This window comes from Ostrinia nubilalis, chromosome 12 (assembly GCF_963855985.1).
Source record: "Ostrinia nubilalis chromosome 12, ilOstNubi1.1, whole genome shotgun sequence".
Taxonomy (NCBI): Eukaryota; Metazoa; Arthropoda; class Insecta; order Lepidoptera; family Crambidae; genus Ostrinia; species Ostrinia nubilalis.
The window spans coordinates 6186617-6202051 of record NC_087099.1 but is presented as its reverse complement, the minus strand read 5'-3'; the positions used below and the strand labels follow the sequence as shown (position 1 = coordinate 6202051).

General features: G+C 34.6%; 1 protein-coding gene across 1 annotated transcript; it reads left to right on the top strand.

Annotated features, from left to right (window-relative positions):
- Positions 1-7839: 7839 nt before the first annotated feature.
- On the top strand, positions 7840-9136 carry LOC135076620 (uncharacterized). The gene is made up of 4 exons (XM_063971046.1): positions 7840-7866; positions 8307-8461; positions 8617-8713; positions 8903-9136. The coding sequence occupies exons 1-4, from the start codon at positions 7840-7842 to the stop codon at positions 9134-9136; spliced, it is 513 nt and encodes a 170-aa protein (XP_063827116.1).
- Positions 9137-15435: the final 6299 nt, after the last annotated feature.

Here is a 15435-nt window from a genome sequence, read left to right as displayed (position 1 = left end):
ATTCCTCTTATAGCTCCCCATTTAGCTCATATCTTTAATGAATGTATTAACGAAGGTCAGTTCCCTACCCTGATGAAACATAGTAAAATCATACCATTATTTAAAGCAGGAGACAAAAGTGACCCATCCAACTTTAGACCTATATCGATACTACCTGCGCTCAGTAAAATATTTGAAAAAATTATTTTCAATCAACTACTGTCTCATTTTAACTTAAATAAACTGTTTCATGAAAAACAATATGGGTTCACAAAAGGGAAAAGTACGACCGATGCAGGGGTTGCTCTTATCAAACACATTTTCGATGCTTGGCAGGAGAAAAAGGATGCTATTGGTGTATTTTGTGACTTATCGAAGGCGTTTGACTGTGTTGATCATCAAACTCTGTTATTTAAGCTAGAACATTATGGCGTATCAGGCAAGGCCTTAAGCCTATTACACTCTTACCTCTCAGACAGATTACAAAAAGTAAATATTCACGGAACTAACTCTTCGGGCGCCCCCCTAAAAATGGGAGTGCCCCAAGGCTCAATACTGGGACCATTGCTCTTTCTGATTTATATAAATGATCTACCTTTTTATTCAAAGGACCTTTGTGAGATAGTATTATTTGCTGATGACACTTCTTTAATTTTTAAAACTGACAGGCGTCAGGAAATATTTGACGACGTGAATAATGCTCTTTCCAAAGTATTAGACTGGTTTACAACTAATAATTTGCTATTAAACGCAAAAAAAACTAAATGTTTAAAATTCACTATGCCTAATGTCAAACAAGTTAATACTAATATTACAGTAAATAATGAACGCATTGAACTGATAAACTCTACTGTCTTTCTAGGTATTACCCTAGACTGTAAATTACAATGGGGCCCCCATATTGCTGCCTTGGCGGGAAGACTTAGTTCAGCTGCCTTTGCGGTGAGAAAGATCAGAAACTTGACTGATGTTGAAACAGCAAGGCTTGTATATTTTAGTTATTTTCATAGTATTATGTCTTATGGTCTTTTACTGTGGGGCTCAGCAGCAGACATAGAATCAATTTTCATTTTACAGAAAAGAGCTGTTCGGGCAATATACGGTCTTATACCACGTGACTCGCTTAGAGAAGTTTTTAAAGAAATCAATATATTGACTGTGGCTTCGCAATACATATTTGATAACATTATGTATGTCCGTAAACATATACATTTATTTACTAAGAAAAGTGACGTCCACTCATTTAACACGAGACATAAGAATAAACTTGCTGTTCCATCATTTAGGTTGCATAAGATAGGTAATTCATTCTTGGGGAAATGTATTACCATATTTAACAAAATACCACACAACCTTGTCGAATTGCCAATAAACAAATTTAAGATACATATAAAAAATACCCTTATGTCCAAAGGGTACTACAAGGTTCGAGACTATATTGATGACAAGGATGCGTGGTTAGTTCAGTCTGCACATTTATTTGATGTACTTAAATTTGACTATTCTTACCGTTAGATAATTCCTGGCAATAAGTGGTGACTGAGTTTGTTCCGGCGTTTCTTCTCAGCACTTGCCATATGTTTGTCTCGAAGCGCTGGTAGGGCCCAAAAGATAAGGAGACATGTAAAGTGCCCCATAAGGGCTACCTTTTCTTTTTTTATTATTTTCTATTGACGTTCATAAGTGCCACTTGTGGTCTAAACTGAATAAATATTTTTTGATTGATTGATTGATTTGATATTTAGTTATTTATTACGCATACTATGGAAATAAAATAATTTATCATAATAATTGTGTTTTAATGGGATATATTTTCATAGGCAAATTTGATCCTTCCCAAAAATGTGGAACTGCGAAATTCAAATTTTCTTACATTGATTGCAAGTCAGTGTCAGGTTGTATGTTAAAAAAAATCTATCAGAGATAATAATAATATATTGATGATGCATAAGATTATGATTATAATGTACACAAGATTCGTAATTTGTAACTGCGTGAATCATTTTTGATCAACATTATGTACATACCCTGACACACTGACTTGCAAACAATGTAAGAAAATTTGAACATTGAAAATTTCGCGCCTACCTCAACGCATTCACCTTTCATCCTTTTAAAATGGCACGGAATAATTCTGTCTACATTTCCAAGTAACATCTGCCGATCTATGTTCTTCTTAAAATAAATGGGTAAAATGTTTTGGCTAACATGGCATCCCTAAATTCACTCACACAATAGACAAACGCCAAAATTTTGCGTCACAGTTTTGTTGTAGCGCGAGTTCCGTCCGCCTTTTTTTATAGGTCCATGCTACCTACTTTAAATATGGGCAACTAAAATTATCATGTAACTCCTAACTTACGAAGTTTCACAGTTTCAACCTTTCATCATCAGCTCACCGAAAAAACCTGAAGTAATACAACTGTAATTTAAATACGTACCTAAAATATTTAAAGAATTATTCTCCAACTCCTAAGCGTTAAGGAGTTTTACCTTCTATCATCACCTCATCAACATTAGATGATGACTACCAGACGCATATACTTGAATAACTTTAGAATCAATATGTAAAACGATATACGTGCCTATAAAATTTGAGGGTTGCCCTCGATTTCCCTAGGATCCAATCATCAGATCCTGACTTGGTGACAATGGAACCACCTTAGAAGTGTACCCTATTGAACAAGAAAAGAATTTTGAAAATCTGTCCACAATTGACGGAGTAATCGGTGAACATACATTTATAACCTCTTCCTTTTTTGAAGTCTGTTAAAAACAGCTGAAGATCAAAACATTTATTATTTTCAGTTGTTGTAGGTCTGGGGGCACGGCAGTGCCCCCGCCAAGTCGAGTAGAAGAAACTTATTTTCCGTATAAGTATTGATCATGAAAATAAATTAAACTGCTCAAGTTTACTACGTATGTATCCTAGGAATCTAAAGCAAATTGTCAGAGCAGAATTAACTTGTAAGTATTTTCTTATAACGTTTTGATAAGCGTAGATTCTAGTTTCTTTCAAAGTACAATTATTTTGCCAATGAAAACTTGCTCTATGTTGATTTTCTATAATAGTGCAGTAAGTCATGCTCTATCATTGAGTTATAATGTACTACGTACTAGAGAAGACATGTCAACGAGATTGTTTCTGGCACGCAAATAGGTCCGTGGACCGAATTTCAATTAGTATGTGCTCAGCGGTTGCTGTGACAACACGCTTGGGTGCAGTTTTGTTTTTTGAAAATATACCATCCTATACACGAAAATACTGTTCAAATAACTCCAGAAACATATTAAATAAAAATCAAGGAATGACTTTTTACCATTATGTTGTACATTTATGCACTTTAAAACACTAATTTAATTTTAATTTGTCAATTACATGGCGGCACCGCGGCGGCAGCCATTTTACGAAAATTTCAAAGATTAAAAATCGCAGACTTGACACTGACTCATAAATTACTATACGAAAGGAAGGTTAAATAAAGCAATAAAAAGATTTTTTTAACGATTATTAGCAATTTGTATTGCACAAATTACTAATAGTCCCGTCCAGCCCCTCGTGTTAAGCTAAATAAGCTTGGGTTACGAGTGGGCTCACACAATAGTGCGGCATCATGGATCAAACTTGTTCGAATCTCACTGCTGTTGTTCGTATGCGACTGGTTAGTTAGTAAATCACCCTAATTATTGACACCTAGCTCACGAGATAGGGTACAATTATAATAATTATACAGTGTGTCTGGTCACCAGTGTCCGACCCGTTAGGGCGCAGTAATATGATCAATTTTATCGACAAATCTACTGATAAAACATTTTATCCCTACTATTTAAAAATTACAGCTATTTTAATTTTTTTATTTCTGAGTCCGGATGGATTCTTTTATTTATTTTAGCAAAATCTACCGATGTACCTACACGACCTATAAATATAAAAGTGAATTCGTTCGACAGCTGAAAAAGTAAGCAATACGTTGTCATCAAAAAGTTTACCAAAAGCTCCCATTTAAATTTCATAGGAACACTTGAACGTTAAAAAAAATGATGCTTCTTTTTAGATTTCAATACTCAATACGTTTATTGCTTCCATAATAGTAATATAGGATTTTTCAATGTTACAAAAAAAATTAGAAAGTGAACTTACCTTTTTTCTATTTTTAGATGCACTAAGTCATTACCTAAAAACTGATATAATACCTTGGCTTTAAATCAACTAATCTAGGTGCTAGCTACACAGGAGATGCAGCGGTGGAAAGGAGAGGTGGGAATAGTCCCGTAACTTCTACCTCACTTTGTATAGAATTGAGGTACAGCTATTATACGAGTACTCAACCGCTGAGGAGCTCAATAGTTAACAATAGTGACAATAAAATAACAACGTTAGAAAGGTTCCGGAGTGGAGGCGTGGGTCATCCCTAGCTTTGTCCCTACCGTGACGAGTGGGAATTTTTTTAAAATCTCAAGATGGACTGACTAAAGATAGCAGGAAGACGCTGTGTGCAGGCCACAATCAACTGGGCGACGTGAAAATCATTGGAGGAGGCCTTTGTTCAGAAGTGGACGTCCAGTTTAGCTAAAATGATGATGACGATGTTTCCTTACAGTATCCAATTCAATAGGCAGAAACTAAACGTAAACGAAGTGTCGCCTCTGTAATGGTATCATTATCTATAACTCATGATATTTCGTGCGCTGTTGGATGACAGTTTTAAACTAGAGATGGGTCATTTTTTTATCGAATTAGAAAATACCAGTTAACGATTTTCAAGGCGAATGTCGATTACATTAGATTTTAATCGGGAAGAAAAATTATTAAAGGCTTAATCATCAGTATGAAACCCATACGCACTTGTAGCACAAGTAACACGATTAGCCACAATCCCCTCAGTTGTGAATTCGGAATCGCCAGTTGTAATTTTAAATTCGCATCACAGAGTGAAGTAACTAACACCAAAAAACGGCAGAGCGAAGTGATTTCGTTTCAACTGCCACGTTTTGCCACTTGTCTAGGAGGGCTAATATTAGTCTAAGGGAGGGGCGCTTAGATTACATTACAGGAAACGCACAATATAATAAAAGAAAATAATGTAAGTAGCTGAACATTTTTGCTATTGAGCACCATGAAAATTATAAATAACACAATTTAGTCGATTTGTTTATTTTCACAATCGATTCAAAATGTCTATGATGAGGCGACCGCAGGAACGTCACTATTCGCGCAATCCTAGCAATGAAGTACGACATTTTCTGGTGCAGATTTTATCGCCATAAATTATGAAACTTGATAGTCATGGATTTGACTGACAGCTGTCCGTCAAATTCCCGCCCCGCACCCCGCACTGCACATATTTTGTTCGCGATGTCTGTTCTATACGTAGTAATATTACTTCAATGTGCTCTATCAACATTTTTATACTTTGATTTTAATTATGGTTAAACATTGTTTAAAATAAAATTATCTAGACTTACTATCATTCTGATTCACTTTTACTGTTATACCTACACGTGAAGTGCTATTTAAATATCTATTGTTTTATCTGTTTTACTATTGGGCGGCTTCTTTCAATTGATTGAATTGGTTCGACCTGATTATGTAGAAATATCCATGCATTGTTTAAAACATTTGTTTCTGATAAAAATTTCTTTACTTGTTCGGTCGGTCTAACTATTGCTTTTAAATGGCAATTTTGCTTTGAAAACTTAGTTCAAAAACTTTGCTCACTAACTCTTGGTTTCTGATTTAAGCTCATTTTCTACATCACACGCATATTATTTTGTTTTAGATCAACATTGGGTTCTTTAGGAATCTCAATTTTGACAGTTAAGTAAGTACTTAAACTTATTTGAAAATTTTAACAGTTTTTGTAATCAGATCACCAACGCAACGATATAAAAAATGCAATTAATTTTTATTTATATACAACTGAATTTAAGACCAGTTCTCCTCAACCGATTCAGCTGAAAGTATACTTATGTAAGTACGATGATAATGCAATGTTATGGTACCATTAAGCTGGTCTGATGATGGAGTCAGGAGGTGGCCATAGAAATTCCTAAATGAAACGGCGGAATCGCATCAAATTTGGGTTCGTTGGATTTGTCTTTTTGAGCACTTTAGTACTAGATGATGTCCAGGGTCCTGATGATGGAGTCAGGAGGTGGCCATAGGAGTTCCTAAACGAAACGGTGGAAACTTATCGAGTTTGGGTTTGTTGGATTTGTTTTTTCGAGCACTTTGGTGCTAAATTGTATTGTAATTGTACCAGGGCTCTGAGATTGAGATACAACTAAAAAGTGTATACTTAAGTACCTACTCGTAATAAAATTGTAATAAAAAAAACTTTACTTTTGAAACAAGCTTTGATTCTAAAATGCAGTTGTACTAAAACGAAAAAAATAATTGTACTTATGCAAGTTTCAAATAATTTCGAAAGCTTGTAGCGCAAACATAAAAGAGGAATAAATTCCATGCGCGATACAAGCTTTCCAAATTATTTGAACAATATTTTTTTTCGTTTTATTATCACGTGTTAACGGATTAATGATTAACGTTAACTTGCGTTAAATCTTCCGAAATGTAACGTTTTAACGTTTAACGAAGTTAATTTTTTTAGTAACGGTTTAACGATTAACGAAGTTAACTGTTTGATTAACGGTGCCCAGCTATGTTAATAGCGCCAAAAAGTCTACCTGCACTATGTATTAGCACAGAATAAGTAATTGGTATTAGTAGGTAGGTATAACAATATTTTGCTGTCAATCCTTACTCATGTGACATGAAATAATTAATTTGAAGTTAATAAGATGATGCGACTTCATAGAACTTCAGAGTCTTTTTATACTTCATCCTAGCTTCTAGATTTTAGAGTCTTAACTTCAAGATAGGGTCTTGGATACTTAATAAGGGAACTTTGAGGAGGTCGGTAACCTAAGTGGCTACGGGAGCTTTGTGGCAAAATACACAATCTCATTAATTTTGTACACATTTTATTTACTATAATTTAATTACTAAACTTATAGTACTACTCGTAAGTAAATAGCATCCAAGGCTTGTTAGTAAAATTGATTACTACTCGTAGGAATTTAAAATAAAAACCTAAACATAGTACAATAAAACGAATTTGACATAGTTTTTCTTTTAAGAAATGGGTTGTTTTGCGTAGACTGCTTTTTTTTAAAGAAGTCGGTTAAAAACCACTTTAAATGTATTTATTTTATCATAAAACAAGATACAGTATTAAGAGCATTTAAACGGGCTTAAACGTATTTATTTGCTTGTTACATGGTCACACGTCTCATGTAGTATTTACTTATTTAAACTTGTATTACTGCACTTTTGGGAACTTGTCATCATTGTGGTTTTCATCGTGCGGTTCACACGGCTTAAGACCGCAGTCTGTGGAGGAACACTATCTGTGGTCGCGATCCTCATCAGTGAGGGACGGAGGAAGAAGAAGAATACTGCACTTAAGTCCTTTGTCCAGCAGTGGACGTCTTTCGGCTGAAACGAACAAACGAACGAACTGCACTTAAGTATAAAAGTAAAGTTCATTCTCAGTGTTCTTTCCAAACAAAATCATCTACGCATACAACAAACCTAGATGATAGTGTTGTACTATAAACAAAGGATTAGTCAGGTAAAAATATTCGGTGCGAAAAATATTGTTGGCGAATATAGATAACATTATTCCACCTATTATGAAATAGAAAGTGTGGTAATTAGGGGGGCCCATTACAAAAGGGATATTATCTAATGCATTGATGCTTATGGTGTTTTGAATCACGTGTTATTTTCACCTGATGACCGTAATTAGCACAGGTACCTACTTAGTGATTACATTTTGGGTAAGTATAATAGGACAGATGGGTTTCAAAGGACATCATTCGCAAGTCAGTGCCTGTAGTGTACACTTAAACACTTCAACCTAACAAGCGAGACCAATAAGGTAAAATTGAATCTTAACTTTTTACTTTCGTCAGTGATTAACAATAAGTAGCTCTCTGATCCACTCGTGTGGACTTTGGTTAGTCCTTGCTATTTTCTCACAATTTGTAGATAAAATATAAAGAACTTAGCTCCTTTTGTAAAATTATTAGAATCATTTATTTATCGCTTCAGAGTTTATACAAAGTTGTACATAATTTCATTTACCTATTGTTCAAATTGTTTCAACTCTAACTTGTTTATTTGTTCTTATCGGTATTTACCTTTGAACTTTTGTAAGATCAATGCTCCTAGATTTGACCAGTAATATCCTCATACACTTTACTCCGTTACAAATATTATGATGTTTTTATATGATTTTAAAAATTATGTGTCTGTTCTCTAGATGGCCCATAAATTGTCCGTTGCAGTTATTGTTGCCGTAGTCGGATTCGTAGCAGCGGTGCCTTCTAACCACCCAACCTACATCGTGCCTGCTGAACACCGCAGCGAAGTGAGACCACTTAAAGCTTACGAAGCTCTTCCATACGACCAATATGAGTAAGTTATTTATTTAACTTTTTTTTATCTATTCGTGCTATTTTTTCGCGAGAAATATTGGTTGATTTTTTGTTGTTGTCTTTTTCGTGTTTTTATTAGCAGTAAATCTCATTTTATTTTGCTTTTTTTACTTATTTATTTTTTTCTATTTACAGCTACTCAATCGTACCGGCCGATGAATACCGTGTTTCTGAATACGTCAACCCGGACGACTCGTCTGTGTGGGATTATGGCCTTATATCAAAATCTATTGTAAGTATTGTTTATAATAATATCATAACCGTAGAGTCCTTGGGGGAGGCCTTTGTCCAGCAGTGGACGTCTTTCGGCTGAAACGAACGAACGAACCGTAGAGTATATTAAGAATTTTTTTGTAATATTTGTTTTGAAAGTGTTGGTTGCTTTATTGAAATTAATTTCAATGTTGTATTCATTTTACAGGGAAGTCTTGGATCGATTGGTTCGAAAGTTGCTGCTGTTGGCAAGGTACTCATCGTTAATGGAGGACTCGTTCTACTCGGAGTATTACTCGTCGTAGGCTTCTGTGCCTTCACTAAGCACTGCTCCCTCGTCCTCGAGAAGCCCTTCGCCAGACAGCTCCGGTCGCACATCCCCTACCTCGACGAAATGGAGGACCTCTTCAGGCGGGCTTATGATAAATATCACGAATTGTAATTTTGTAATATTGAGATGGTGCGAGTTGAAGGTGCTATTTATTTGTATTTGTAAGTTATTTATTTAAGAATAAATGATGTGTAAATATTATTTCTGTATTTTACTCAGTCTCCTTAGTTATAATAGAAGGTTATACCTTAAAAAAATTTAATAGCAGAATATAAAGAAATAGCTTTTGCTCAGGACAAAGTAGTTTCTACTGGTGAAATAATTTTCAGATTTGGTTTAGTACCTAGTTCAGATTACACAATGTAAACAAAGTCTCTCATGCACATAGGAACTCACACACTTGCACATTTTATAATCATGTAGGTAGGTACTAGCATTTGCTTGCGGCTTCGTCCGATTCAATATGTCACTGAAACACCGGCTTACTAATTGACGAAATATTATCATTATAATTTGACCCTTAAATGTTTTAGTTTTTATTTTATCAGGATATACCGCTTAGTTTAAAAGTTATTACGTTTTCTTTACAATAAGTAATTGGAAGAAAAAAAAATCTATAAAAAATTAATTAAAAAATCTCAAACAATTTTTGACCTCTTTTTGTCGATAAAAATAGGTCTAGTTTCATCTATTTTCATTATGTACACTTTAACGTGACTCACACTGTATTTGGGACGTGTATAAGTAAGCGCCCTAGAAAGGGCTTAAATTACTGAATTAACGATTTACAATCATCTGTAACATGATGATGCAGATAAACAATCATCTGTAGTTTCAATAAAATTAATGTTATTCAGTAGTTTTAGCGTGAAAGAGTAACAAGTATTTATCCATCCATCCGCATAAACTTTCACATTTAGTACTTATAGCCCGACCAGGAACATAAAAACCCTCGCCATGTTGCGGAAAACTAATGGTACTAATTTCTTTTAATGGCAACAGTAACTGAAAACTTCATTGACATGTCACCTTGCATGTCAGTCTATTGCTGTCAAAGTGTAAACAAACTTTATTATTTAAATGTGCGCAATTGATTTTGTGAAATAAATTGCTAAAATATTTTTATAGTCGTGAAAGAAAAGTGGTTCACAATGTGTTAAAGTATTTGTCGAAGAGAAATACTAAGGGTTCGGACAATATTTTCATTGAATAATGTTTCCGACAAAGGTTGTCAAATTGACTGACATGTTTATCGCATAGTACAGTCCACTATGAAAATTAGCTGTGGTTTGTTTCAACTACCTATTTCATAAAAAAATTGTCACTTTCTAAGTGTTGAATTTTATGGAATTGGGAAAGAAGTACCGAGTTTGAAGCGTTCATGAGCAAACATTGCAGTTGAATATTCAAGTTCTGAACTTGATTATTGATGAATAATAAAATGAATCCTACTAGCTCGATTGATGGTTTTATTTAATTTATTTAAACCAGGTTACCTATAATAATATTTTTTCGTTAATTTATTAAAGTATCAAATTAGCCCGTAATCCTGAATCGACTAGGTACGACTGTACTTAGTGTTGCACTATCAAATGCAATTGACGCGCCTCTATGCCAGGGTTTTTATGTATCTGGTCAGGCTACACCTACATACTGTTTCAGCTACATTTATACTATTCTGGGTGATTTTGTAAACAGTATCAATTTAGTGGTGTGTGACACCCCCAGAAAGCGAGACAGACAGAGTTACTATCGCATTTATAATATTGGAATAGATTTGTTATTATGGAATGCAACGACATTTGTTTGAAATGTGTGAGCACCAGAGTTAACTATTGACTTTGGATTAAATATCACGTCCAGGTGATAGGTCTCGTTACAGAAATTAAAATTCATCATTACAATTTCTGCCCGATCTGAAATCGAACCCGGGATCTCTCGGCATAGAGGTCCGCTCCGAACCACTATACCAAACGGCCGACCATTTATTTTATTTAATTTAAAAAAGATCATTTCAAAGTAAGCCTATTTCAATCGTATACCTGTTGCCGTTATTAATATCGAGCAAGAAACGGTTATGACGTTGTTATAGGTACCTACATACACACATATCAAAATCTATATTAATACCAATTTTCAAAACTTCTTGCAACTAGTACTAGGCTACTAGGGGTTTCAATCGATTTCGTGAACTGGCGATCGATTCTTTTTGTATTCGATTGTTAATAGTATCAAACCATAAGATTTCAACGATCCAACATAGGTTGGGAGCTTGAGAGCATGCGATGAAAATTTTTTACAAACTCGTAGATCTGGCGTTCACCAGCTCTTAGTCTTAATAGTTTTAACAATATTGTCGTTTGCTTTTATCACATTTCATATTCAATTAAACTAAGTAACTACTGCACGCAATATGCAAGTTTATGCGGATGAATGTATAAACATTAACATGATGAAACTATAGACACCTACAGATCGATCATTTATCTACTTCACAATTATTAAAAGCTGTAATGGTGTTGATTTAATAAATAAATAAATTCTTTATTTCCACCACAACATTACATGTTCACTATTTTCATTACATAATGAAGTTGAGAATTGTTATGTTTAAAATAAGGTAAGTAAACACATAATATTGGAGAGGACTGTAGCCTAAACTAGGAAATTCCTGTATTTCAGGCCTCCAGACTCTCCGCCCGAACCGTGTGTTATAGTTTAATTTTGCTTATTAATAGTATACAAATATAGAAAAAGAAATAAAAATTAATGGGTACCTATCAGTCTTCCAATGACAAACTGTATTTCAAGCGGGCGAAACTGTGACTGAAAACTGTATACTTATTATTATAAGAGCCAAAGTGTAAGTAACTAAGTGTGTGTGAGAGTCTGTTTAACTTGTTATATTAGGTTATGTTCGAAGTACTTAAATGAATTTTTTATAAAATTATTCCACTGTTTATGTAAAGACTAGAAAGCTTAATGATTCCTAAACAAAAGCTCTTTTAATATTATTTAGTCTTCTATCTATTTCAAAATGATTACGGATTGCACTACATAATTAAAGATAGCGAGAAAAATACAAAAATATTATTTACACCATTTATTCTTAAAATAACTTAATACTATTACAAATAAATAGCACCTTCAACTCGCACCATCTCAATATTATAAAATTGCATTTCGTTATAACATTTATCATGAGCCCGCCTGAAGAGGTCTTCCATTTCGTCGAGGCAGGGGATGTGTGATCGGAGCTGTCTGACGAAGGGCTTCTCGAGGACGAGGGAGCAGTGCTTGGTGGAGACTCAGACAGAAGCCTACTCGTATGGCGTTAATAAATCCGAGTAGAACGAGTCGTCCATTAAATATCTCAATCTATACAACAGCCGCAACCTTCGAAGCAATCGCGTCAAGATTTCCCTGTAAAATAGAGATAACATTGAACAAATTAATTTCAATTACTTCAAGTTTGAAACACATTTCCAAGAAAAAAAATCATCTACAAGTTGTAAAATCTCAAAAGTTTTTAATCTACTGTCATAAAATTAAATATTAGAAACTTAAACAATACTTACATCAGGTCTTCATGTACGGCTATAATCCCAGCCAGACGAGTCGCCGGGGTTGACGTATTTATAACGTATGTCTTCATCGGCATGTACGGTGAAATAATAGCTGCAAATAGAAAAAAAATAAGTAAAAGTACAAAAAGGCTATTTAACTACTAATAAAAAATAACCAGGAATAATAGCACAAAAAGGCTAAAAAACAAAAGAAAAATAAATAATGAATTTAATTTTACCAATAAGTATTTCTCGCGAAAAAATAGCACGCAAAGTTAAAAACAAAAAATATACAGATAACTTACGCATATTGGTAGTATGGAAGAGCTTCGTAAGCTTCAAGTGGTCTCACTTTGCTGCGGTATTCAGCAGGCACGATGTAGGTTGGATGGTTAAAAGGCACCGCTGCTATGAATTCGACTACGGCAACGATAACTGCAACTGAAGTGTACACTACAGAGGTTGACTTGCGAATGATGTCCTTTGAAATCCATCTGTCATTTATACCCAAAAATCTTATCAATAAGTAGGTACCCGTGCTAATTACGGTCACCAGGTGAAAATAACACGTGATTCAAAACAACACAATCATCAATGGATTAGTGAGTACCCCTTTTGTAATGGGCCACCCTTAATTACCACACTTTCTATTTCATAATAGGATGAATATTGTTATCTTTATCCGCTAACAATATTATATTTTTGCACCCAAGTATTTTTACCTTGCTAATAATTTGTTTGACAAGAACACTAAAATAATGAACTTTACTTTCATACTAGCGGCCGCCCGCGACTTCGTACGCATGGACCTTATCTTACCCCCTTAGTAGAGGTGGAGTTTCGTAAAATCCGTTCTTAGCATCTATAAAGCATACATTTTAAATTTCAACTCTCTTACTTCAAACACATAGGACTTTCATATAAACTTCCAACCCCTCAATTAGCCCTTTAATTGATTTCTAAGGATAGGTACATTATTAGTACACCTCCACAACATCTAGAGAGTTCGTTCGTCGTTCATTTCAGCCGAAATACGTCCACTGCAGCTGGACAAAGGCCTCCCCCAAGGATTTCCACAAAGACCGGTCCTGCGCCGCCCGCATGCAGGCACCTCCCGCGACCTTCACCAGATCGTCGGTCCACCTAGTGGGAGGCCTGCCCACGCTCCGTCTTCCAGCTAGAGGTTGCCACTCAAGAACTTTCCTGCCCCAGCGGCCATCAGGCGGCATCTCACATCTAGAAAGTATACGTCATTTTAAATTTCAAGTCTCTTATTTCAAAAACAGAGGACGTTAAATGGGGGTTGTATGAAAACAACCCCCATTTTACTCCCTTAGGGGTTGAATTTTGCATAATTCCGTCTTAGTGAGCACCTACGTTCTAAGAGGAACCCCTATGAGAACTCATTTGAGACTCATAGCACTTGTAGTTTCTAAGATTTCGTGATGAGTGAGTGAGTCAGTTATTCAGTCAATGAATGACCTTTCGCTTTTATAGTGTATTCGCCCGCGTGGACTATACATTATATACCCTATAGTGCAGTGTTTTTCAACCTTTTTCATGACACGACCCCCCTAGTATGAAAAATTATTAGGCGACTCCCCGACCGTTCACTTTTTTTTTCAAAATTAGGTTGGGTCATTTCAGGACCTATTTATACCTACGAATAAATTGCAATCGAAAAATAATACCATCTAACTTTATTCAAAATGTCGGCATAGATTTACAATTAGTAAAAAAGTTTTGGGAATTAGAAGAGTTATCAAAAAAACATACTCTTACTAATTCTGAAAATGCGAAGAAATATTTATAATTTATAAATACAACTAAACGTGAATTAGACGGCAGATTTTCAGTACGTATTCTACTGAAAGATTCAGCCGATTCTTTAGGTGACTCCTATACGACAGCTTATAAACAATTTATTGCATAATATTCGAAAGTCTGAGCTCGAAACATGCATTTTATAATGTTACAAATATGTTTGTAGTAGTCTTCTTCTTGTCGTGTCTACAACAAACCTACACAGCGTCGGCCCAATTTTACCACCGTAGGAGTTACTTTTCAAAACACCTATGTCCTAAAAGTTAAAACTTACCAGTGAGAATTTTGAAGTTTTATTTAACACGCCTCGCGCGCTAGACCTCTAAAATTATCAGTGTTTGTCTACTATATTATGCATAATAATATATTATACACATAAACCTTCCTCTTAAATCACTCTATCTGATGAAAAAAACCGCATGAAAATCGGTTGCGTAGTTTTAAAGATTTAAGCATACAACACGACATCGCGACAGACAGAAAAAGCGACTTTGTTTTATTCTATGTAATGATGTAATTTAACGTATTATGCCTTGAGTTATCCCTATAACTAACGTTTCACTAAAACAATCGAGAAAAAAATTCAAGCGGTTTTATGTCAAAATTTGGAAGAATATTTTTTTAGTTGGTATTAATATCGAATATAGTATTTAGTAAAATGAAATCCAGATAATGATTGGATAGCTAGTTACAAGTCGCCAAAGTTTAAAACCACGATAAAAAAATCAACTTTGAATTCGATTTAAAAATACCAAATTTTTATCAAACTTGATACAGCTGTAACTTAAATAATATATCGTGTGGTATGGTATTAATTGAAACTATATTGTACTTATTTGTGTTCTCGTCAAACAAATTATTAACAAGGATTAGCAAGGTAAAAATATTTGGGTGGAAAAATATAAGTATTGCTAGCGGATAAAGATAACATTACATCCTATTATGAAATAGAAAGTGTGGTCGTTAAAGGTGGCCCATTACAAAAGGGGTACTCACTAATACATTGACGCTTGTGGTGTT